This window comes from Camellia sinensis, chromosome 2 (assembly GCF_055761805.1).
Source record: "Camellia sinensis isolate YWXY chromosome 2, ASM5576180v1, whole genome shotgun sequence".
Classification (NCBI taxonomy): Eukaryota; Viridiplantae; Streptophyta; class Magnoliopsida; order Ericales; family Theaceae; genus Camellia; species Camellia sinensis.
This window is the reverse complement of record NC_138962.1, coordinates 115,611,656-115,638,948: the sequence shown is the minus strand read 5'-3', so window position 1 is coordinate 115,638,948 and position 27,293 is coordinate 115,611,656. Positions and strand designations below refer to the sequence as shown.

At 38.7% G+C, this 27,293-nt stretch overlaps 1 protein-coding gene across 1 annotated transcript; it reads right to left on the bottom strand.

The window, feature by feature from the left end:
- Positions 1–3,649: 3,649 nt before the first annotated feature.
- On the bottom strand, positions 3,650–5,775 carry LOC114258347 (uncharacterized). The gene is made up of 2 exons (XM_082915457.1): positions 4,998–5,775; positions 3,650–4,878 (listed from the first exon to the last, which is right to left on the bottom strand). Exons 1-2 carry the CDS (start codon positions 5,666–5,668, stop codon positions 3,789–3,791), a joined length of 1,761 nt encoding a protein of 586 aa, XP_082771583.1. The 5' UTR covers positions 5,669–5,775; the 3' UTR covers positions 3,650–3,788.
- Positions 5,776–27,293: the final 21,518 nt, after the last annotated feature.

Sequence of the window (27,293 nt, the reverse complement as noted above, 5' to 3'; positions counted from 1 at the left end):
GTGTGATATCTAGGCAAGGATGGGTCTCGGTGACCACACTTAGGGAAACAATGAAGTCTGGAAATCTGGGTTTCCCTTGAAGAACATGAATATGAAGAATCATGAATGCTAAAATCATAACTTCTTTGTTCAAAATCTGAGATTTCAAGGCATGATTTCAAAAACATGGACCTGGGTACCCGTACTTGAGGATTTCATGAAAACAAACACAAAAATCTTGATACAAACTTTCGGATCAAAATATGGTTTTCCTTCAAAAACACAAGAATATCATTCCTCTTTCTAAAACCAAACTTTAAAGCAATGCATGGCTCATGAATCATGCTAGATCGTACAATGCAATCATATGAACATAAAGAACAACAAGAGAAGATCAAGAATCTAACCTCAAAACACGGATCAAACGGTTCAAACTCTAAGGATCAAGCTTGGGATCTAGCTTTCTCACTCTAACTTCTCTTCCTCTTCCTAGAGCCTCTCTCTCTCTACAAAGCAAAGATATGATAATGATATGTTTTCTCTCTCTCTGTCGGTTGACTTAACCCACTGCTGGGAAACGTGGCAACGACTGGTTGGATCTCCTCAAAAATGTGACAAAATGACAAGACAAGTGTATGACAAAGTATACATAACAAGCAAGGTGACAAGGGCACTCTAACAAGGCAATGATCTCGGATTAGGACACAGGCTTTGGCAAGTACGATCTCAATGATCTTGGCTAGGAAGGATAACACTTGGCCTAGATGTGCCACACCTCGGTCTAGGTCATACCAGTCTAGGAACAAGATCACTAGGTGCAAGGATCAAGGATGTTGGTTGCCTAGATGATAACATCTCGGTCTAGATGATACACACCTCGGCCTAGATGACTACATCTCGGCCAATACGCCAGGGTGAAGGTGGAGGTCAACCAAAGTGGTTCCAAAATGGTCCTAGGTGTAAGAGGTTCAAGGGTGTAACCTAGGCTACACACACCAAGCAAGGAACAAAGCATACAAGCAATACTTAAGCAAATCACATAAGCACAAAACAAGACAGGGACCTTTACTTCAGGCAAAACAAGTCGAAATATATAAATGCAAGCTCAACAAGACAAAATCATGCAGATGCACATGAACATGGCTAAGACGAGGATGGGGGCCATCACAGTTTTGTCCCGGCATTGCCAAATGGGGAGATTGTTAGGATTTTTATCCTAAGAAAATTAATGATTTGTGGTTTGGCAATACCTCTCTTGACAAAACTTGTTATTATGATTTTTTATTCAAATTTATTTTGATTATTGATTTTTCGAATATCTATTTTGATGAAATCAATATGAAATTTTGTGTCTAGAAGATCAAAATATGGATTGGCATGTGATATTAATTTGTTTTTTACCTCTTAAGTATGTGCAATATCTTCTTGGTTTTATAAACTTGAAAGATGCAAATCTGGTGGCTCGAAGAAGATGGAGTGGCATGTGTGGCATGTGTGAATTATACAAATTGATGTTGGGTTTTGTAATGGTGGTGATAGGTAAAGTGAAAAGAAGCTGCAAGGGATGAGAGGGTAATTTTGGCATTTCAAATCTTCTTTTGTTGAAGTCATCATTTTCTGTTTGGTTGACTGACAGTTTACTAATAAATGGACTTAACTGTTATACATATTTTAAAAGGGAGGGAGGGCAATGAGGTTTTCGTGATAAAAGGGTGTCAGTGTGATTTTAGAGAAATAGAAGGATGTCCGTGTAATTTACCCTTGACCCAATGGTAGCCCTTTCCTTTCTAGTTTTGACACCTTGGTAGGTATTTTAATCCGGGCAGCCTAAAAGTCGTCCCCTTGCACCTCAAACCGCAATGCTACACCCATGTGATCCTGTACTCAGCATGATGGCTGACTCTGATACCAAATGATACAAACTCCTAAGTAGGGTGCGTGCTTAAAAGACTTCTAAGTTATATGGATGGGATTGGTGTAACTAATTTCACGTTTCCACAGTGCTCATTTAAATATTTTTAAATTTGGACTATGACATTACACATATTACCTATGTTTCTATGTCGATAGAAGTTTCTATATGAAGTTTTCAAAAGGAAGTGAATGATATAACTAATGGAAATGATTATATATCATGGATAAGAAGAAGCAGATCATGATAAAAACCCGAGTGATCAACAATGAACATAGCACTTACATGATGAATATGAACTATATCATAGAGACCAATTGATCACTAGGGGAGAGAAGTTTCATACACAAAATCAAACTATCTTTTCAAGTCCTAAATAAATAGATTGAAGTACTCAAGTACGGCTAATTTTGCATTGAATGCAGTTTTTTTTGTAGCTGCCTCACACGCCCTATGCGCTTCGATTTTTGCTGAATCCCAAGGAATTTTTGGAGTGTAAGGATGAACAGTTACGCTCGTGAGCTACTACGTGTTCTCTAGCAAGCATGTGGCAAGTTCAAGCCAAGCATGATTCCAAGAAAACCCAACTAAATTTATGTCTCAAGGCACTAATAATGCAAACCGTGGTAGTGTTTTGATTCCAGAGGGAAGTTGGGGTCAATTGTGGAGTTTAAATCCTGCTGTAGAATAGCGGCAAATGGTTCATATCTATAATATTTGAGTTTCTTTGTGAAACTCTTTTTACATTTCATTATCAACAATGCTCACTGCATAGCTGACTACCAGCCAACAATTATCAATCAAGCTAATTAACAACAATAAATTAAAAAAAAGAGATAAAATTAACCTAAAAAAGTAACTAAGGCATTATGCTAAGAGCTTGGACACAGCGATATGAAAATTTTATATTATTTCTCTTTTATCATTGATTTCAAATTACTTTTTCAAATTTGTAATGCGTGTGTTTCCAAAGTGTCTTTGAAGCGTATCTAAGTGTAGAATTTTTTTAAAAGTAAGACATGTTTAGGTAAGTGTCCGACCAGTGTTGAGCGGAGCAAGAGACCAAGAGGGGCACATGCCTCTCCTCAACTTTTAGGAAATTATATTTTTAGTTTAAATTTTGAAAACATTTTATATGTGTGTATTTTTATTTTGTGAACATTTTAAATATTTTAAGCAATTTTTTTTATTTATACTTTTTAAACCCACTTAATTTAGATACACTTGAAAAATAAATTATTAGTGAAAAAAATCTTTTAAAAGAACACTAAATACTAAAACATACAAAAAAATTAATATATTTTTGTATTTATTCAGTATACTTGTTTCTATGTTTGCATTTATAAAAAATTTATTTAAAGTATTAAAAAAAATTTACAAAAAAAAGAAAACACACACACACAAAATAAAAAAAAAATCAAATCAAATTATTTTTGAAAACTAAAGTCAAAACAAAACAGAGTATTTCTTAATGACCCAACCAATGTGAGAGTGGAATTGAACTAACCACTCCCTATAATGATCTAATATTAGCCATTGGCATCTACAAACTTGAAGGTAATTTTATTTAAACATTTAAAAGCATGAATAATCGTATTGAATTTTTTTTTTTCAATTATGACTAAGACGATTTGATGAGAGAAATAAAAAAAAATAAAAAATAAAAAGAAGAAGAAATAATTGGTAAGATTTGAATTCTAAATTATATTTGGTTAAGTTGATAAATGAAAAAAGAAAAAAAATCAAGTGCACTCAAAATACAAAAAGTGAGATTACATTTCCCTCTCACTTTCTTTTCTCTTATGCTTTTCATTATAATCAAACAAAAAATAAGATTACATTTTCTTTCCTTTTTCATTTTCTTATCAAATTCTCAAAACAAACACGGGTTAAGATATTATGGATGAGGACAATGTGGATGGAGCATAATGTTACACTGCTCACATTTGAAGCTTATTGCACTCGCAATTCGTCCTACTTGAGAGAAGGGATTGGCATGCTCGTGGCAATAGGCACAGTTAAAGCTCAAGCTCCTGTCTGTCATTGGAACACAGATGAGACAGTGTGAGTGACTGTCAAAGTTATAGGTGCTTCCCCACTTGATATTGTGATCTTCCTTTCTCTCTACACAAATACATTTGGCACAAGCAGACTGATCACAATCTATGCAGTGATAGAACCACCAGTTTGGGTCTATTTCATCCTCGCAAAATTCACAGATATACTCAACAGGTCCATCCTGAATGGGTGCATAAATTAGGCTGAAGGGATGATGTTCATCATACCTATGCTTAATTGTATCTGGTAGCAAAGCACATGTGTAGTGTAAGTTGAAATTGCAAATGTCACATCCAAATGCGAATATCCAAACCCTTCGTGGACATGCAGCACAACCTGCGCTGGTACAATCTTTCTTTAGGAAAAGGGGATGCTCATGAACTTTATGAATGATGGCTTTGGGTAGGAAAGCACACTTAACATCGAGGTGGTAATTGTAATAATTCATACATTCTTCCTCGATACATTTGAAGGCAAATCCGTCGCAATAATATTCGCAGCCGTTGCAATAGAACAATCCTCTAGGTTCAGGGGGCTTTTTGAGGAGGATGAGCTTGTGTGGGTGAAACGGATGCTCCAGTTCATTTGGTAGCTCGGCACACCATTTGTGGAGAAAGAAATCACACAGACCACAACTGTAAAATGGAGCCGAAATTTTTCTCACACAAGCATTGCATATTTTGTCCTTATTCAGCTCATTCAAGATAAGTAGTTCGTTCTCATAGCACAAATTGTTGTCTCCTTGCGCATCAAAAAGGATTAATGGATGACGATGACTAAAATGGTTGAGCTCTGTTTCTCTCTTGTTGTCTCCCATGCTGATTTGCTTGAAAAATAGGTCAATTGCACTAATTGAGTCATCAGCCATTGGCAAGTGAATCAAATTGGCCTCGTCAATATTCTCAACCTCGATTGCACTTTCTCTTTCCCTAAATCCACAAAATAACAAGAGAACACACATCACATGAGGAGAAAAGCATTGTCAATAAACTTTTTCTTATCAAAAGGGAAAATAAAAATCGAGATCAGGTTAAATGCGAAAGCATACTTTGTCTTTGTTGAGCACTTGACATGAATGCAATAGATGCATCCTATACAAACATATAACCAAAACGTTTGTTCCACCTTTGAATCTTCACAAATTCTGCACTTGTGCTGAGTAAAAAAGTAATGATCTTCATGAGTAGGATAGATGAGGGTGAGAGGGTGAATGTGAGTGTGGTGTTTGAAGGTGGGTGTTAATGAAGCACAGTCCTTATGGATCCAGAAACTGCATGTGTCACACATATAAGACATGTCTTCACGCTTTGTGCCACAAGCATGACATTGGAAGGAGGCCAAGCTGGACATAAGGCTTAATGGGTGTTCGTGACTTTCATGTTTAAGCTTCGGTGCTCTCAAAGCACAACATATGTCGAGGTTGAAATTGCAGATGGAACAACGATATATGAATTCTGGCAACCATGTATAACAGCCGTCACATCTGAATATACCAGGCACTGCATGGCGGAGGGTAAGCGGGTGCTCAGGGTGCATTGGGTGATTCATCTCCTCTGGAAATTCAGCACAAAATTTGTGCAAAAAATATGAACAATTTTTGCAACTGAATGCAGAACCAGAGATGTTTTCCCTACACCCCTCGCAGACAATTGCCTCACCATCGTCGTTCACTTCACCGAGGATCAACGGATGTTCATGGCTAAAATGTTGAAGCTCCATTTCTCTCTCACTACAATGTGGGTTTGTGTCTGTGTTTTTTTTTTTTGAACGATAGTTTGTGTCTGTGTTTGATGATGTAGGTTCCCACAGCAACAAAAGCTTATAATAAGAATAATATATTGCACAGACTATAGTAAAAAACAGAAGTTGACATGTATCGATAGATTTTTGGTTGTTGACAGCTGTTTCCAGCTTGACACAACAACTACATTGAAATATGTAATGAATCAAAAAATTTATCAAATTTAAATAAAATAAAGTTAATTTTTTCAATTCGAGCTTGTTCTCAATTTGATAATTTTTTTGATAAATTTTTATTTTGATATCAATTTAGTAAAATTATTAAAACACTAAAAAATAACTTTTTTACCAAAATTTAAATTTGATGTCAAGTACTCACCGTTTGAAAATGGTCTAAACCAAAATGAATTGTTTATGTAAGTGATAGAAATGCCAAAAAGAGTAAGATTAATATATTGAAAAAATGATTATCAAATATGCCCATGAATTTCATTGGTTGACGAGTACCGCTCAGCAAACATTGTATAGAAAACATTATCATTTAAATAATAAATTATAAGTAAATTAAACCTATACTTTTTTATATTTGTTTAAAATATAAATTATTTGTTATGGTTTAAAAAATTATAAATATCTCTTTATTAGAATTTTTTATTTAACAGAATTAATTAAAAAAGTAAAATTTTTAACTGTTTACCTATACAATAATAAAATTATCTGAATTATTAATTGAAATAAAATTTTAACATTATTAAAAACTGTTAATTAACCTGATGATTTAATAATAAAAAGACTTATTTATTATGAAATTAAAAATCTCAAGGGGCATAATGTAATTTCTAAAACCACATAGAGTAATTTGTAATTTAACTAAACCTCAAGAGGTGTGTTTATAATTTATCCCAAAAAATTAGATCTAATTTTAAAGGCTAGTGATATGACAATCAATTAGGATATTCTCTCTCATATTTCTGTAATCATCAATTAATCATATCACTTACACATTATTAAATTTATTATAAAATAAATCTAAAAAATAAATTTATATAGTATCATTTTCTAGTAATTAATGATATACACGTTTTATGACAAAAACTTAAGTCGTTTGACATTTATCAAAAATATTTGGGACCCTTTTGGGGATAATTCTGACACCTTCAAAGTGATCTGGCCTTTTATATATGTATGAGGCCGACTAAAATATGTGTGAGATTCATATAACGAGAGATCCAAATTTATAAAAGTCTTGCGAAGTTTTATGAAGGTGATGGTCTCAATCATTATTTGACATTTATATAAGGGGCAATTACATTGACATCGTATCGGTGTATATTAATTACAAAAATAATAATAATAATAATTTTAATTATTATTTATATAACGCATTTGACCTTTTTGTGAATAGGTTTTTTCTTCAACCCATTATAAAGTTATTTCCTCGTTATATAACAGCTTCTACAATTTTGAGTAAATTATAAATATATCTCTTGAGATTTGCTTAAAATATGAATTATTCCTTATGGTTTAGAAAATTACAAATACCTACCTGTTAGAATTTTTTATTTGACAGAATTAATTGAAAAAAATAAAATTTCTAACTATTCACTTATACAATAATAAAATTATCTACATTATTAATTGAAATAAAATTTTAACATTATTAAAAACTGTTAATTAACCTGATAATTTATTAATAAAAGGACTTATTTGTTATGAAATTATAAATCTTAGAAGGCATAATGTAATTTCTAGAACCACATGGGGTAATTTGTAATTTAAGTAAATCTCAGGGGGTGTTTGTAATTTACCCTAGATTATATAATAAATATATAAGTGATCTCATAAAAATGTGTAATTAATACAAATTTGAGTAAGTGATCTTAAAAAAATTGAAACAATATAAAATCATGCAAGTTTTCACAAACTCAAATAAGTAATCTCATAAAAATGACTAGCCTCCGTTTGGGAAGTGGGTTGGTTTTTTGGTTTTTTGGCTTTTTTGACTATATGAGCCTAGGCTCAAAAGTTTAGTTTGGGAAGGGCTTTTGGCTTTTTGGCTTTTTTGATTTTTTTGTAAGAGAATAGTGTAATGATTATGGGGTTGGATGGGATGTTTTGTCTGTTGTGGCTCATGAGCCTATTCTGTCTTTTATAGCTCATTGAGCCAAAAAAACCCAATGAGCCCTTGCCAAACCAACCCTAAGTTAACACAAATTTTCTATAAATGATCTCATAAATTTTTTGTGGAAGACAAAATCACATAAATTTTCACGAAATCACATAAGTGATCTAACAAAAATACGTAAGTAACACAAATTCGAGCAAGTTATTTCATAAAATTTTGATTTAACAAAAATATGTAAATTTTTACAAACTCACGTAAGTGATCTTATAAAAGTGCGTAAGTAAAACCAAATTTCTCGTAAGCCATCTCATAAAAATTTTGAACAATATAAAAATGTGTAAGTTTACACAAACTCACGTAAGTAATCTCACAAAAATGCATAATAACACAAATTCAAGTAAGCCATTTGAGAGTGTTTGGTTTGTGATGATACAGTTCGTTCCAAGGGATGGATTGGACTGATCCAAGCTCCTCCAGCCCAGGTGTTGATGGTTGAGCCCACTGTGGTACCTGCAAGCAAGTTCACCGGGGAACGAGGTAGTCCCCCAGCGAACCCTCCGACGAGCAAGTTAATGGAGGAAGTAGAATATGGAGAGAGAGAGAGAGAGAGAGAGAGAGAGAGATTGGAGATAAAAAGCTTAACCTTCCTCTTGTCTTCAACGTTTGCTTATATCCTTTGGTAATCATTTTGCTGTCCTTTCCGACCTGCCCTTCTCACCGAAAGTCTCTGTTGTAGCCTACCTTGTTCAGGGTAAGGTGGTGCTGTTTCGGCTGAGAGGTGTTGTCGTAATAAATGTTGTGATGGGCTGCATTAATGGTGATGTGCTATGGCAATAACTTTGCAGATCTTTGTCTACTGACGTGGCCTGTGCTTCACCTGCCATATGTCCGAATATCATTGGCCCTCTATGCCCAGTTGGCCTCCAGCTGCCCTGGGCTTTACCAGCCGGGTTATGCTATGGGTCCTAAGTGGTGGGCTTGGGGCTGTTCACTGTGGGCTATAGTCCTTATGGGCCTATCCATGTCAGTAGTCCCTCATTCCCGAGTGCAGCTTCAGCCAGGCGAAGAGAATAGAAATGAGGAAGATGAATCCGGATCGAGCGGAAAGGCCGACCTTGAGGCGTGCCAACCGCGAGGGTGGCCGAGCGGAAGAGCCGATCGTGAGGCGTGCCGATCACGAGGGTGGCCGAACGGGAGGGCCGACCGTGAGGCGTGCCGACCGCGAGGGTAGCTGAGCGGAGAGGCCGATCGTGAGGTGTGCCGACCGCAAGGGTGGCCGAGCGGAGGGGCCAATCGTGAGGCGTGCCGACCGCGAGGGTGGCCGAGCGGGGGGGCAGACCGTGAGGCGTGTCGACCGCGAGGGTGACCGAACGGGAGGACAGATCGTGAGACGTGCCGACCCCGAGGGTGGCCGAGCGGGGGGGTCGATCATGAGGCGTGCCGACCGTAAGGGTGGCCGAGTGGGAGGGCAGACCGTAAGGGGTGCTGACCGCGAGGGTGGCCAAGCAGAGGGACCGATCGTGAGGCGTACCGACCACGAAGGTGGCCGAGCGGAAGGGCAGACCGTAAGGCGTGCCGACTGCGAGGGTGGCTGAACGGGAGGGCCGGTCGTGAGGCGTGCCGAGCGTAAGGTGTGCCGACCGCAAGGGTGGCTGAGCGGAGGGACCGATCATGAGGCGTGCCGACCGCGAGGGTGGCCGAGCAGAAGGGCCGATTGTAGGGCGTGCCGACCGCGAGGGTGGCCGAGCGGAGGGGCCGATCGTGGGGCGTACCGACCGCGAGGGTGGCTGAGCGGAGGGGCCAATCGTGGGGCGTACCGACCACGAGGGTAGCCGAGCGGGGGGGCCGATCTTGAGGCGTGCCGACCGCGAAGGTGGCCGAGCGGGAGGACAGACCGTGAGGCGTGCCAACCGCGAGGGTGGCCGAGTGGGGGGGCCGATCGTGAGGCGTGCCGACCGCGAGGGTGGCCGAACGGGAGGGCAGACCGTGAGGGGTGCTGACCGCGAGGGTGGCCGAGCGGAGGGGCCGATCGTGAGGCGTGCCGACCGCGAAGGTGGCCGAGCGGGAGGGCAGACCGTGAGGTGTGCGGACTACGAGGGTGGCTTAGCGAGGGGGCCGGTCGTGAGGCGTGCCGAGCGTAAGGTGTGCCGACCGCGAGGGTGGCCGAGCGGAGGGGCCGATCGTGAGGCGTGCCGACCGCGAGGGTGGCCGAACGGGACGGCGCGGGGCTCAAAAGGCGAAAATTAAACTTTGTAATAGAAATTCAATGTAGAACAAAGTTGAAAAATTGAACTTGTGACAGAATTATGTGTTGGTGCTCGCCATACTGCTGAGGAAGTAATCTGATTGGTGAAGAAAAAATGAAAGAAAGTCTCTGGGATTTTAACTAAGTAAAGAGTGGTGTAAAAATTTTGACCTCAAATTGTGACTAAGTGTTCTACTAAGGCTACAATTAAGCAGTTTTCTGGACCTAAGGTGATGGCACTCGGTTTGGCTGAGTCTTGTGGTGCTCGATCTTGTAACAACCCTCGTCACTGTTTACCGATAACTACCGATTACTGAATAAACTAAGACTGATTGTGATTGATAACTGAAGTAATTGAACTGATTGAAATACTGAACTGACTGACTGAAATATGGAATTGAATTGACTAAGTATATCTGTTTAACTGTATGTCTATCTGTTGACTGTTTAATTATCTGTTCAGTTTTTATGTTTAAACTGCTAATTGAAGGCCTTATCGGCGGCCGAATCAGAAACCGATTAGTGTTTTATGATCAACGTAATTTATGTGATTTATGGTATAATTATTCGAAAATTGATTTGGAACGATTAAATTAGATTAAAATGAGCTAAATTGCATAGTTGGCCTTATTTACCATTTTGCCACATGAGTGGCCCACACCATGATCAACATTTGAGCCTTAGTATACACCTAGGCACACTTTTGCTCAACTCATTCCTTGCCTTTGCCGACTAGAGAGAGGGAGATAAGGGAGAGAGTTGGATTTCATCTCACTTTAGCTTGTGAATTGCTTGGAATTGAAGAAGAATTGCATATTTGAGCTTCCCTTCCTTGAATTGGAGACTTAAGGTAGAAATTCATCTTCTCATCCTTGTGTTTAAATTGTTTCTTGCATGGTTTAGACCTAGGTTGGAGCCTAGAGCCAACTTATGGCTCAAATTGTTGTGTTGAAGCTTAATTGTTGCATGCATGTTTATATATTGAGTTTTGAGGTTGTAGTTCACATTCCTCACATGCATGTCCATGCTTTAAGAGTAGTCCATGATTTCATCATGTTTTTAGAAAAGAATTGGCTCGATTGAGCTAGCATTTGAAGCTTTGAATGGTTTAAATTCATGCATGTTTGCATGTTCTTCATATTCATGGAAATTAGTTTGAATTGGATTTATTTGAAACACCCTTGGGCTTTGATTTTACAATTTGAGCTTTGAATCATGTTAAAGTATGAGTTTTGATGTGTTTTCTAGAAAATTGGCCCAAGAGGATCGAAATTTATGGTTTAAAACTTGGCTTTGAGCTTGAGGTTCAAATCTGGAATTTCCAGAATTTGGACTCACGCTCGAGCGGGGTGACTGGCGCTCGAGCGTGGAAATCGTGCTCCCAGCATTTTGTTTTGTTTTGAAGTCCGCTCGAGCGGAACAATTGACGCTCAAGTGGGGCATTGTGTCTCATGCTCGAGCGGGTGTCGAGCGCCCAATCGAGCGTGATTTTCGCCTATCCAGTACTTTTGACTGTTTTGCAGAACGCTCGAGCGGGTAAGTCTACGCTCGAGCAGAAACCTTCGTCTGCATGTCCGATCGAGCAGAGTAACCTACGCTCGAGCGTGAACCCTGTTTTCTGAAAAGTCTGAAAATGATTTTAGAGTGCATCTTTACATCCTCATCTCATTCTAGGCATTCTTAGGCCTAGTTTAAGACATCTTAATGAGGATATAGATGTAAAACCACACCGAGGCAAATTAGGGATTAAGCTGTTATCTTTCCCAACTGTGTAGCTTAGTGTGTGTTCAATCTGTAACTGTGTAGGGTTGGCGACGGGGGATGCGCTCTAGCTTTACTGTAGCCCAGAACTCTGTGAGTAACAACTGTGTAAAGATATGTTCAAAATGATTATCTTCTGAACAATTGAACCGTACTATTTTCTGAACTAATACTGTTAATTGAATGAATGTATGTCCTATATTCTAAACTGTATTGTGGCAACCTTAGCACCTACTGTTTACTATTACTGTTACAGAGATCTCTGTCGGTTCCCTCGTTGGAACCACTACTGTTATTGACTGATGGCCATCATTTACTGTTCGGTCTTTTAAGACCTACTGTTTACTGTACTGTTATGCTAATGGATGTACCACATATGACTGTATCGACTGAACGACTAAAATACTGATTTAATGAACTGTTTTCATCACTGTAAGGACATTTATTCTTAACCCCTTTACGCATTGTGTTATTCACTGGGCTTTAGTTCACTGCTCATATATATATGTAGGTGTACAGGCACTAGACCGCAGCTAGGAGCGTCGGGGTAAAACTCCAGTTTTGTCGAGCCAACCTATGTGCCTCAATGCGAGGTTCCGAGCCTGTCAAGTTACGGCTTGGGGGTGTTGTAGTTCCCCCTTCTGTCTCTGTAACCGTTTGTTTACTGTACTGCACTGTTTAATATGGATTAGGTCCCTGACTGAATGATCGTATATATGTACATACTGTTTTGTCTGACTGTATATATTTGAATGAAAAGTCTTTTTGCATACAGACTGTCACAGCTCATTGGACATTGTTTAATTACTGTATTGGCTTCCGCCAGCCCCTGTACTCTGTATTACTGTATTACTGTTAAGCAGGTCTTCGGTAATCTCGGATTACTGGCCAGTTACGGTGCTAAACCCATAGGGGCGGGTTTGGGTCGTGACAGGTCTGGCTGAGGCTTTCGTGGTGTTCAGTTTGGCTGAGGCTTTCGCAGTGCTCAGTCTGGCTGAGGCTTTTGCAGTGCTCAGTCTGGCTCAGGCTTTTGAAGTGCTCAGTCTGGCTCAGGCTTTTGAAGTGCTCAGTCTGGCTCAGGCTTTTGAAGTGCTCAGTCTCGCTGAGGCTTTTGAAGTGCTCAGTGTGGCTGAGGCTTTTGGAGTGCTCGGTCTGGCCGAGGCTTTTGAAATGCTCGGTCTGGCCGAGACTTTTGCAGTTCTCAGTCTGGCTGAGGCTTTTGAAGTGCTCGGTCTGGCCGAGGCTTTTGAAGTGCTCGGTCTGGCCGAGGCTTTTGAAGTGCTCGGTCTGGTCGAGGCTTTTGCAGTGCTCAGTCTGGTCGAGGCTTTTGCAGTGCTCAGTCTGGCTGAGGCTTTTGAAGTGCTCGGTCTGGACGAGGCTTTTGCAGTGCTCAATCTGGCTGAGGCTTTTGAAGTGCTCAGTCTGGCCGAGGCTTTTGCAGTGCTCAGTCTGGCTGAGGCTTTTGAAGTGCTGCAAATGAGAATATTATTGAGGGAAAGCATGAATAGCTAAGGTATATAATTGTTGTCATAGATAGTGTAATTCAATCGATCCAAGTTTACATTATGTAACGAAAAGAAAATACAACAACCGAGAAATACAACAGCACGAACTCATTGAAAGTAGCGCATCAGGTGTTCAGCATTCCAAGGGTGGGCGAGATCTCGACCTTCCATGTCCTGAAGTCGGTAAGTGCCCGAACGAGGTCAGGCTTTCATAATGTAAGGTCCCTCCCATTTAGCTGTCAGTTTACCCTCAGTTGGATTTTTGGTAGCAAGGGTTGCTTCCCTCAAGACAAGGTCCCCTACAGCGAACTCCCTTGGTCGAACCTTGCGGTTATAGTGTGTACTCATCTTCTGTTGGTACGAGGCTAATCTGACAGCAGTGGTCTCTCTGAGCTCTTCAATCAGGTCCAGGTCTACCCGACAGAGTTCTTCAGCAAGTGCTGGATCCAGGTGTAAAACTCTGGGAGTAGGCAGACCGATTTCCACTGGAATAACCGCCTCAGCGTCGTATGTTAGGTGAAAGGGGGTTTCCCCAGTAGGAGTCCGAGCTGTAGTCTGGTAAGCCCAGAGCACATTCGATAATTCCTCTACCCAAAGTCCCTTGGCAGCTTCCAGCTTAGTCTTGATGATCTTCAGGAGAGAACGGTTGGTGACCTCAACCTGGCCATTGGCTTGGGGATGACCTGGGGAAGAGAAACATGGTTGAATCTAGAGGTCTGCGCAGAACTTCCTGTACTTGGCGTTGTCGAATTGCTTGCCGTTGTCAGAGATGATGGCTTGAGGGACGCCAAACCTGCAAATGATCGACTGCCAGATGAACTTGGTTGTGTTCCGCTCTGTGATGGTGGCCAGGGGCTCTGCCTCTACCCACTTGGTAAAGTAGCCAATGGCGATGATTGCGAACTTGGTCTGTCCTCGGCCGGTGGGAAGTGGACCGACCAGGTCGATCCCCCATTTGGCAAACGGGTAGGGGCTGTAGAGTGTGATCAATTTAGTGGGAGGTGCATGGAGAATGTTGGCGAAGCGTTGACACTTGTCACATTTGAGCACGAAATCGGTCACATCTTGATTAAGGATTGGCCAAAAATAACTAGTACGAAGTATCTTATGGGCAAGGGACCTGCCGCCCGAATGATTACTACAAATTCCCTCATGGATCTCCTGCATCACATAGGTTGCTTGAGACGAATTGAGGCACCGGAGATATGACCGTGAAAAACCACGTTTGTACAATACGCCACTGACCATGATGTAATTGGACGATCGGGCCCTAACTTTGGCAGCCTGCTGCTGGTCATCTGGGAGTGCCCCTATAGTTAAAAATAGGGAAATATCGGACGCCCAAGGGATGGGTTCATTTTGGAGGAACTGTACTTCTTGCAGGTCGGGTGAAATGGCCGGGTGGGCTAGGTATTCGAGACGGACATCATGGCTGAGATTGGAATGGTCAGCAGAAGCCAGCTGAGCCATTTCGTCTGCTTTGGAGCTTTTCTGCCCGAGGGATGTGCTCGATGTGGAAGGTGTTGAAGAGGCGAACAAGGGGGAGTGCTATATCCCTGTAGGCCCGCATTGTGTCCTCCTTGGTGTCGAATTCCCCCGTAATCTGGCCGACGATGAGCTGGGAGTCACTGAGTACCCGGATATGGCTGACACCAATGTCCTTGGCAAGGCGGAGTCCTGCTATCAATGCCTCATATTCGGCCTCATTGTTGCTAGCCTCAAACAAGAAATGGAGAGCACATTTGAAATAGCCACCCTCAGGGGAGGTGAGGATGATGCCAGCCCCACTACCCTCCCTGTGGAATGATCCGTCGATGTTGAGAGTCCAAGAATGAGGATCTTCTGGCTCGGCAGGAGATGGTGGGGTTGGAGGGGTAGTGGTTGGGGTAGGATTGGTGAACTCCAGGATGAAGTCGGCTACAGCTTGTCCCTTGATCACTGTTCGAGGGCGGTAGGAGATGTCAAACTGGCTAAGTTCTACTAACCACTGCATAAGTCTGCCGGAAAGTTCTGGTTGCTGCATGACCTTCTTCAGGGGTTGGTCGGTGAGGACCACTATGGAGTGGGCTTGGAAGTAAGGGCGGAGTCGTCTGGAGGCGGTGACCAAGGCCAAGGACAATTTTTCTAACAATGGATAATTCTGCTCCGCTCCCCTGAGAGCCCGACTGATGTAGTAGACCGGCCGTTGGATTGAGCCGTCTTCTCTGATAAGGGCTGTACTGACGGCGGTGCTTGATACTGCTAAGTAAAGGAAGAGGGTCTTGCCCGTGATTGCCTGTGAAAGAATGGGGGGATTGGCCATGCATTGCTTTAACTGTTGGAAAGCCTCTTCGGACTCAGTTGTCCATTCAAAAGTCTGCCGGAGAACTTTGAAAAATGGTAGGCACTTATCTATGGCGCGGGAAATGAATCGGTTGAGGGCCGCCACTCGGCCGGTGAGTCTTTGAACCTCTTTGACTGTTTTTGGTGATTGCATCTCGATCAAGGCCTTGATCTTTTCGGGGTTAGCTTCAATGCCGCGTTGACTGACCATAAAACCCCAAAATTTTCCAGAGCCTACGCCGAAAGCGCACTTCTCTGGATTGAGTTTCATCTAGTACTTGCATAGGGTGGCGAAGGTCTCTCGCAGGTCGGTCAAATGATCGGTGGAGAGTTTGCTCTTGACTTGCATGTCGTCGACATATACTTCCATATTCTGACCTATCTGATGGTGGAAGACGGCATTAACCAACCGTTGGTAGGTGGCCCCAGCATTCTTTAGATCGAACGGCATCACACAGTAGTGGTAGGTGCCTCGGTCGGTAATGAAGGATGTATATTCCCGATCGGACGAGTGCATCAGGATTTTGTTGTACCCAGAGAAAGCATCCATGAAGCTGAGCATTTGATGACCGGCCGTAGCATCGACCAGCAGATTTATGCGGGGAAGAGGATAGCTGTCTTTGGGGCAAGCTCGGTTCAGGTCGGAGTAGTCGACACAGAGTCGCCATTTGCCATTGTTTTTACGAACGAGAACCACGTTGGACAGCCATTTAGGGTAGTCCACATTTTGGATGAATTGGGTCTGGAGGAGCTTGTCAACCTCTGTGGCTATGAGAGTGTTGCGCTCCAGATGGAAGATGCGTTGTCTCTGGCGGTATGGTCGGAAGTGGGGTTCAATGCTGAGGCGGTGGGTGATGAAAGAGGGGTCTATGCCTGGCATGTTTGAATGGGTCCAAGCAAATACATCATTGTGCTCCGTCAGAAGGACAGTAAGGTCGGCCTTTGCTTGGGGAGATAGCTGGCTGCCTATTTTGGCGGTTTTTGTTGGGTTGGTGGAATCGATTGGAACCTCAACAAGTTCCTCCACTGGTTCCCCTTTGACCAGCTCGTCTTTATCGCGAACGTCAAGTCCTTCAAAGATCATGGTCTCCTTCAGCTTGACTTCCTTGAGCGAGGCGACATAACACTCCCTAGCTATGCTTTGCTCCCCTCTTACTGTCCCGACGCCCAAGTCGGTGGGGAATTTTACGGCGAGGTGGTAGGTCGATGTGATAGCTTGGAAAGCATTGAGGGCTGTGCGACCGAGGATGATGTTGTAGGCCGAGGGGCAGTCGACAACAAGGAAGGTGAGCAAGTTCGTGGTCTGCCTTGGGTACTCTGCAATGGTGATAGAGAGATCGATGGAGCCAATGGATGTCACCCGGTCGCCAGTAAAACCGACCCAAGGGGTCTAAAGGGGAGACAAACTTTCCTTCCCAATCTTGAGCTGGCGGAAGCAGTTGAGGAATATGATGTCTGAAGAATTGCCGTTGTCGATGAGAACTCATCTGGCCTTGTAGTTTGATAGGATGACAGAAATGACGAGAGGGTCATCATGAGGATAACGGATGCCTGTGCAGTCGGTGTCCGTAAAGGTTATGGGCTCTATCCACTGCTTGGGTTGCTTGGTCGGTCAGTCTACAATGGTAACTGCTCTGTCAAAGCCCTGCCTTATCTTTCTGAGTTCTGCCTTCTAAGCCGAGCGGGATGGGCCACCACAGGCAAGGCCACCTGAAATAACTCAAATTTCACTGACTGGTGGAGGGGGATGACCTGGGGGTCGAGGCTGTTGCGGAGAGCGATCGTGGCCTTGGTTTTGTTGGGCCGGCTGCCGGGGCGGGGTGCGCGCGGCGGTCATGTCTGAGTGGCTCGGTCTTTTGCCTCTGCTGGGGGCGGATGTCTGTGAACCGGCTGAGACGCCCTTAACGTATTAGGACCTCGACCTGGTCCTTGAGGTTGATGCAGTCATCAGTGTTATGGCCATGGTCTTGGTGGAAACGGCAGTATTTGGACTGGTCTTTCCGACTGGAAGGGGTTCGTGAAGGTAGGGGCCATTTGAGAGGGTAGTCCCGCTGGATCTGGTGGAGGACATGTTCCATAGGAGAATTAAGGGGCGTATACCGCTCGAACCGACCGGGCGGTCGGGCTGGTGCCGACCGGTCAGCGCGCGGAGGTCGGTCGGTATAGTGGGGTGTTGGGTTGTTGTACTGGGTGTTTCGGGGTTCCGAGTCTTTTCTCTTGTCTCTGGGGGTCGGGTTTTTAGTGACTGGGTCCTGCCGAGCGGCTAGTGAGTCTTCGGCATTCATGTATTTCTGAGCTTTGGAGAGTAGGGCTGCCATGGAGGTCGGGGGATTTTTAGAGAGGGAAAAAAAGAAATCGGATGACCGCAGCCCGGCCATGAAAGCCGTGAGGATGACCTTGTCATCATTTTCCGCTACTTACAAGGCTTCGGTATTGAAACGGGTAACGAAGCTGCACAGCGACTTCCCCTCAGTCTGACGGATGTTGAGGAGTTGGGTTGCCGGGCGGCGTTGGCGCTGGGGTCTAATAAAGTGGCTAAGGAAGGAGTCGCTAAGGTGCTGGAAAGTGGAGACAGAGTCTGCTAGTAACTGGCTGAACCACAGCCGAGCTGACCCCTTCAATGTCACGGGGAAAGCTCGGCACATGATCTTGTCAGGAAAAGCATAGAGAATCATGAGGGTGCAATAGGTCTCCAGATAGTCGACCGGGTCCGTGGTCCCGTCAAAGGAGTCAATGGTGGGCATTTTGAACTTGGCAGGCAGAGGTTTGTCCCGGATGGAGGCGACAAATGGTGAGTTTGCCGTGGTGAAGGGCTTATGCTGGATGTTCTGCATAACCCCTTGGAGTTGAAGCTTCATGGCTCGGAGTTCGGCATCCCAGAGGGGAATATTGTCACCACCGGAGGGAAACGGGGGCTGGACGGTGCTGGCTTCCCCCTCAGGGGCTGGTGGCACGACCGATAGCTGTGGAGGAGGAGGTGGTGGATTTATATGCGGGAGAGGGGGCTACAGACCTTCCAAGTTTGGTGGGTAAGGTTGCGGCAAAGTATGGCTCGGGGCTCGTTCTTGGTTGGGTGGAATATCTGGAGGTGGTGGAGGAGGCATAGGGTGATTTCATTGGAGTAAGGCATTTATGAGGGCCTGGTTTTGCTCGGCCATGCGATTAATGCTGTTGGTAAGCTCGATGAAGTATTGTGGTGGGTTGTTTGGATTGGGGGGGTCGGTTTGATGGTCGGCGACATTATGGTGATAAGCCATAGATCTAGTCTTGACCATACACTTGGATGGGTAAGAGGAAAAGATTGTTAAGACAGGGTCTCCGGCGACAATGAGCAAACCTGACGTCCGGATAAGAACCAGTTCCCACAAACGGCGCCAACTGATGATACAGTTCGTTCCAAGGGATGGATTGGACTGATCCAAGCTCCTCAAGCCCAGGTGTTGATGGTTGAGCCCACTGTGGTACCTGCAAGCAAGTTCACTGGGGAACGAGGTAGTCCCCCAGCAAACCCTCCGACGAGCAAGTTAATAGAGGAAGTAGAATATGGAGAGAGAGAGAGAGAGAGAGAGAGAGAGAGAGATTGAAGATAAAAAGCTTAACCTTCCTCTTGTCTTCTACGTTTGCTTTTATCCTTTGGTAATCATTTTGCTGTCCCTTCCGACCTGCCCTTCTCGCCGAAAGTCTCTGTTGTAGCCCACCTTGTTCAGGGTAAGGTGGTGCTGTTCCGGCTGAGAGGTGTTGTCGTAATAAATGTTGTGATGGGCTGCATTAATGGTGATGTGCTATGGCAATAACTTTGCAGATCTTTGTCTACTGACGTGGCCTGTGCTTCACCTGCCATATGTCCGAATATCATTGGCCCTCTATGCCCAGTTGGCCTCCAGCTGCCCTGGGCTTTACCAGCCGGGTTATGCTATGGGTCCTAAGTGATGGGCTTGGGGCTGTTCACTGTGGGCTGTAGTCTTTATGGGCCTATCCATATTAGTTTGTGTTTTGAGATAAATTTTCAAAAAACACTTTGGAGAGAAAGTTTAGAAATTTTTTTGGTTTGTTTGATTATATATTTTGAAAATAGTTTTGGAGTTTGAGAGTTTGGGATGATTTGATACTTTGTTATAATAAAGTAGATGTGTGTGAGAGAAAAAGTGATTAAGAAAGAGAGATGAGAGAAAAAAAAAAGTGATTGATTGATATATTGGAGAGAGAAAGTGATTTTGAAAAAATTTTTCAAAAAATTTGAACCAAACAAAATTTTAAAAAATTTTCTCAAAAATTGTATCTTAAGCTACAAACCAAACAAGCCCTTTGATTTCACAAAAATGCGCAAGTTTTCACAAACTTACGTAAGTGATCTCACAAAAATGCGTAAGTGAACACAAATTTTCCGTAAGTCATCTCATAAAAATTTTGAACACAAAAATGCGTAAGTTTTCACAAACTCACGTAAGTAATCTCACAAAAATAAGTAAGTAACACAAATTCGAGTAAGCCATTTGAGAAAACTTTGATCTCACAAAAGTGCGTAAATTTTTCACAAACTCACATAAGTGATCTCATAAAAATATATAAGTAAATACAAATTTCTCATAAGTCATCTCATAAAAATTTTAAACAACACAAAATCAAGTAAGTGATCTCAAAAAAATGTACAAGTAACACAAATTTGACTAAGTCATTTGAGAAAACTTTGATATTACAAAAATGCATAAGTTTTCACAAACTTACATAAGTGTTCTCACAAAAATGCGTAAGTAAATACAAATTTTCTGTAAGTCATCTCATAAAAATTTTGAACAATACAAAAATGCGTAAATTTTTACAAACTTACGTAAGTAATATCACAAAAATGAGTAAGTAACACAAATTCGAGTAAATCATTTGAGAAAACTTTGATTTCACAAAAAGGCATAAGTGAACACAAATTTTCCGAAAGTCATCTTATAATAGTTTTAAACAACACAAAATCAAGTAAGTTTTCACAAAATTACACAAGTGATCTCAAAAAAATGCGTGAGTAACATAAATTCGAATAATTCATTTGAGAAAATTTTGACCTCACAAAAATACATAACTCTGTTTGGAAGGATTTTCAAATCCTAAATCTAACCCCACATTGTAACATCATGTTTGGATAGAGTTTTGGAATTAGTTTTCCACAACAAACACAAAACTTAGTGTAAAAGGCGATTTTCAAATTTTTTTTTTTTTTTTTTTGAAATTTGGCCTAACCGGTTGTCCGACGTTCCACCGGTCGTCCGGCCGGTTGACCGAAACAGTGTAATTTTTTTTTTATTATTATTTTTTTTTCAATTTATATGTTAATTTTTATATATTCCAAAAAAATATTTTCCAAGTTTTTTAAAACTTTTTATGTACTTTAATAGAATTTTGAGTTGTATGTTTGGTTATAAGTTGTAAGTTTTTGTATCAAATATCAAATGTTATATCAAAAATTTCCCACTCAATTCAAAACTCTTTTCAAAACTCTTTCACCAAACAAATTTTTCACACTCAAATCATAATTCCAAAACTCACAAACTCAAAATATAACCCATACTATCAAATCATAGTTAGAAAGCTCTACCAAACGCAACCTAAGTTTTCACAAATTCACGTAAGTGATTTCGAAAAAATGCATAAGTAACACAAATTCAGGTAAGTTATTTGAGAAAACTTTGATTTCTAAAAAATGCTAAGGTTTTTCACAAACTCACATAAGTAATCTCACAAAAATACGTAAGTGAACACAAATTTCCTGTAAGTCATTTCATAAAAATTTTGAACAACACAAAATCAAGTAAGTTTTCACAAACTCACGTAAGTGATCTCATAAAAGTGCGTAAGTAACACAAATTCGAGTAAGTCATTTGAGAAAATTTTGACCAACACAAAATCAAGTAAGTTTTCTGAAAATCACGTAAGTGACCACACAAAAATATATAAGTAACACAAATTTGAACAGTTATTGGTCAATTTATCCAATCAATTGACGAATCTAGTCGATTGGCCAATTGATTGGTTGTGTCCAAGTCATTCGATCAATTGCCAAATTGACTGGAGTGGCCAATTTTTTCAATCAATTCTTCTGTAAAATTTTAGATGTGCAATCAATTGTAAAATCGATTGGTGGTGGCCAGGCCTTCCAATCAATTAGCAAATCGATTAGTGGTGGCCAATCCATCCAATCAAATGCACAATCAATTCTTTTGCATGGTGTTAGACCGTCATCAACAAATATTCAAGTTGGAGACAACAAGTGTTACTAGAAATAACGAGGGCACGTCAGTGGATGTTGGTGTATCGTGATGTCCATACAATACGATGGATAGATTGGTGATATGATGGAAAAGAGGCTTATAATCAATTGGAAATATGAAAGAACTATGGGTTTGTTTTTTTGAAGGATTAGGGGGTGGGATTGGACTATTAGTCCCACCGGACTAATAATCCATTGTTTGTTTCATTTTTTTTACTCCGGACTAATAGTCCCCCCGGACTATTAGTCCCACAAATATGGGACTATCCTATCCCATGGGGGGAGATGGGATAGAACCCATGGGATTATTTTGTGAAATGTCCATTTTACCCTCCATGCTATTACTTAGCAAACAATTAGAAAAAGATAAAATAGTCTTTTGAACATTTATAAATTATTTTTTTAGTGTTGTTAATTTAAAATTATATATTAAATAAAAAATTTAAATTATAAATTAAATTTAATTAAAATAATAAATTATAAATTATGGCCTTATAAATTAAATTTTTTTAGTGTTGTTAAAAAATTAAATTTACATATTAAATTAAATTATTTTTTTAGCGTTGTTAATTTAAAATTATATATTAAATAAAAAATATAAATTATAAATTAAATTTATTTAAAAATAATAAATTATAAATTATGGCCTTATAAATTAAATTTTTTTGTGTTATTGAAAATTTAATTTATATATTAAATAAAATTATTTTTTATTATCGTTAATTTAAAATTATATATTAAATAAAAAATATAAATTATAAATTATAAATTTAATTTAATTGAAAATAATAATTTATAATAATTAAAATATTGTGCAAAAAATAAAATAAAATATTAAAGCTATGTTTAATATTGCTATTACTTAGTAAATAATTGAAAAGGATAAAATAGTCATTTGAGCATTTATCCTTCTCCATAATATCCCAAACAAACATTGGATAACTAAAAATAGTCCAATCCAGACATCTAATCCCATGACTAAACAAACATATGATACAAATTTAGTCCAACCAAATAGTCCTGGGACAATGTATCCCAGGACTAATAATCCGATGGATTACAATCCCTCCTTATCCAATCCGTCCAAACAAACGCACCCTATGAGTTAAGGAAGAAAGATGTTGCCAGTGGCTTCATTGTCGAGCAACAAGCGAGTAACAAGCGATTGTCTAGATTTTTAATTAGTTAAAGCTAATTTCATTTTTTTTATTATTTTGTTATCTAATTAATTCCAAAAGATTAAATTACTAAAATTTTAATACTGTGTAATTAAAAGTTGATAGTAATAATTATTTCATTGTCTTCAACTAGTGAAATTTAACCTTAATATTAGTAACAAAGTGAAATTTCTACTAAAGGAGTAAAAATTATAAAATTAAAGCCAAAGACGGACTAGCGAGTAAATGGAAAAACTATGAGTTAAACAAAAAGATGTTGCTAGTGATTTCGTTATCGAATAACAAGTGATTGTCACTAAATTTTTAATTAGCTTATGATTATTTAATTTTTTTAAATTAATTCTATGATGTGTGTAGTTGCCAAAATTTTAATATTGTTTAATTAAAACTTGATAGTAATAATTATTTCATTATCTCCAACTAGCGAAATTTCCTTCTCTTCAAATAGTGAAATTTAGCTTTAATGCTTAGGTGAAATTTAACTATTAGCAAGTGAAATTTCTAGTAAACGAGTAAAATTTATAAAATTAAATGCCAAATACGGACTAACGAGTAGATTAATATATTTATTGAAGGGTTTAATTGTATCATTTTATAGTTCATATAGTAAAGTCATACTTTGTGACAGTTTCAGTGCAGAAGAGTAAATTTATACTTCATGATAGCTTTAGGACAGTTAAATAATAAGGGAGTGTAGGATATTTTCGTATAGCGGAAGAGAGGCCTACAACAATATAGAATTGCAGAAGAATCACGAGTTCAATGAGAAAAAAGTATGTTTTGATCCCTTTGACAATTGCCTCTACAAATTTTAATTTTTCCATCGACAAAATAGAGAAAAAGAGACATAGAAAGGTAGAAAAATAAAAATAAAAATAAAGGCTCGTGATGGATCTAGATGAATGTTAGTAGATCTAAAATCTTATTGTTGCAACAATGGTGATGGACAATCATGAGACAGAGTTTGCGTGGTGATGAACAATCATGATGGATATTCAATTATTTATTTATTAGAATAAAAAATAATATATCTTTTTTTTTTAAATTTGAAAAAACTAATTCTATTTTTGATTTAGAATTGCAAAAATTATTTTTGAATTTTCAATTCTTTTTTTTAAAGTGAATTTTATTAATATTTTAATTAAAAATTTTAATATTTAAATTCAGTTAATCTAAATATAATTTAAAATTAAATATTTATAAAAAAAAATTATAAATACAAAAAAATATAAAAAATAAATGATTTTTTCTTTATATTTTTAAAATTTATACTTTTAAATGTATCTAAATTTTGTACTTTTTTTCCCTCAAACTAAGTCATAAAACTCTAATAAAATAAAAATGATAAACAATAAATAATAATTAAAAAATATTAATTTAACAAGCATAGCCTATTTTTTCCATTTACAAAAAATTAGAAACAAATTTTTTCACAAAATATACCTTAATTTGAAATTTCCACTCAAAATTTGGACCCCCCAAAATTTTGCCCTAGTCTCTCCTACCTTTCTCATCTCTCTCTCTCTCTCAATTTTTTACTTTTTTTAATACACTTTACTTAGATATATATCTAAAAAATAAAATATTTACAAAAAAATATTTTAAAAATCAATAAATATATAAGAATACAAAAATATATTGAATTTTCGTAATTTTTTTTTTTTATATTTTTGGTATGTAGTAAATTTTTTAAAGATTTTTTCCACAAATATTATACTTTTCAAGTATATTTATGTTAGCTGCATCTAAAAATTAAAAAAAAAATCTTAAAATATTAAAAGAATTCAGTGAAAATAAAAAAACATGAAAAATAAAAAAATTTAATTTTCTGAAAAGTAAATCCTGAAAACTCAAACTAAACAATCAGATTGGTTGCTTAGGCTTTGAAGATGGTGCCATGCCATCCAGTTTGAATCCCATCAGTTTCAACTCGGTTTTTAGTTTTTGCATAGACATACCTCTTTACTTGATAGATAAATTAAATTGATGTATTTTTTTGAATTCTAAAATGAGTTTGATTTAGATGAATTGGAAAATCACTTTACAGACAATTCTACGTTGGGCACTATGTTGCATGCCTTGCATGTAGCCACCTCACTAGCATACATATGCATATATGTTTCTTTCATATATATATATATATATATAATGTGAATTGTTGCAAGTGTGAATTTTTTAGAAATGTGAAAGTTATAATTGTGAACATTTATACTTAAAATTGTAACACAAAATCCTTTTGGGCAAATTACATATACCTCTCTTGAGGTTTAACTAAATTCCAGATATCTTCCTGAGGTTTTGGAAATTACAGATACCTCCTGAGATTTATATTTTCATAACAAATTGTCCCCTGAAGTTTATATTTTCATAACAATTTGCCCCCTAATTTGTTATGCAAATAGTACCTTCAGGGGGTATCTGTAATTTCTCAAATCTCAGGGGTATCTGTAATTTTGCTAAACTTCGAGGGGTATATGTAATTTGCCCAATCTTTTTTTATCAGGGTTGTTTAGGATGTTCTAAATAAGTGCACTTTTTGTTCTTTTAGACTAAAAATTTGAGGAAGAAAATATAGATGTTTGGGTTAACTTTTTGACTTTTTATGAAAAATGTGTAATAAAAATTATAAAAATTGATTTGTAGGGAAAAATTAGAATTAGGAGTTGTACAGTCGTAATTGTTGACTTTTGGTAAATAGTGTTAATTTTTTAACTTTTTGAGTAACTTTTTGACTTTTTAACTTTTTTACAATATGCCAAACTTGGACTTACTAAAACACTACTACATTTTAAAATAATTTAAAAAGAGAATTAATTACATTTTACTTTTTTGTAGTTCAGTCTAAAAATATATGGATTTTTTTAAATTAAGTGTGTTTGTTTTACAAGCACTAAAATTGAATGAGTGAGGCAGATAGTCGCCTCAAATAGATTATTAAAATGACATTTTTATCCTTTTTTTTCTTTTTCTTTCTTTTCTTCTTTTTTTTTCTTTTCTTGTCTGGCCCTTTTCGTCACTATACTGGAAGATTGCTGAACCATCCACTCTGCCCTTCTTTTGTTTTTCTTCTTGCCACTACCTCCTATCTTCCCTCTCTCATTTTTTTTCTTTTCTTTTTTGCCATGGCTGCTGAGTATATATATATATATATATGTATATATTTATATATTCGTGGGTTGTGTGGGGTCTTTTTCTTGCTTAGTTTGGCTGGGACAAAAAAAAATAATAATAATACTAGGATCCTAAAAAAATGTCATGAAGATTTTTTATCTTTTAATAAGTGTGTGATATTTTATTACATATGTATATATATATATATATAATTCGAATGTAGAGAATTGTCACGAAACATTAATTCGTAGAAAGACTGACGTTTTTGTTGTCGGAGGAGGTAGATTCGAATTGGGACTGCGTGATTTGAGAGAGATAATGGAGAAGAAAACTGTTAAGGCTGATATAAAAAGAGAAGGGGATAGCGATTTATAGAGCCCTAGTTTTGCGATTCTGATAGCAAATGTTTGGGTTGGATTGTTGTAATGACCCAGAATTTTTTTTATTTTTAAAATAGTAAGTATATAATTTAATTGAACAAATTTTAAATTTAATTGCTATATAGATTCTAGGAAAATTTACCCATAAGTCCTAGTTTTTGAAACGTTGAACCATTTAGTCCTAAAAGTTTTCTTATGCTCCATTTAGTCCCATTTTTACATCAACATGATGTGAAGGATGTAAATGATCTGATGTTTCATTCTATAATTTCAAAATTTATTGAAATCTGATGAACATTAGATGTTTTTCATCCTATATTTTCAAACATTATTGAAATTTGATGAATATTAGATGTTTGAAATCCAATGTTTGTAACATGACTCTGATGTTATTAACATTGTAATGGGACCTTTCAGTCTATAAGAAAACTTTTAGGACTAAACAGTGCATAAGTTATTAATTTGAGATTTATTGGTGCATCCCCCTAAATTCTATGTAAAAATAATTCAATTTTATATTTTTTTAAAATAATTTTCAATCTCAAAAAATTATGAGATTTTTCTATGATATTTCTATATGAGTCTAACACGCAGCGGAGTGCTTCTCTGTTTCAAATTCCCGCCTCTGCTTAGACATGGGAAAGTGGAATCACGTGGGTAAATATCTGGCCCATGGTTTTTGTTTTAAAGCCGTACATGGTTTTAGTATTGTGGTTTTGAA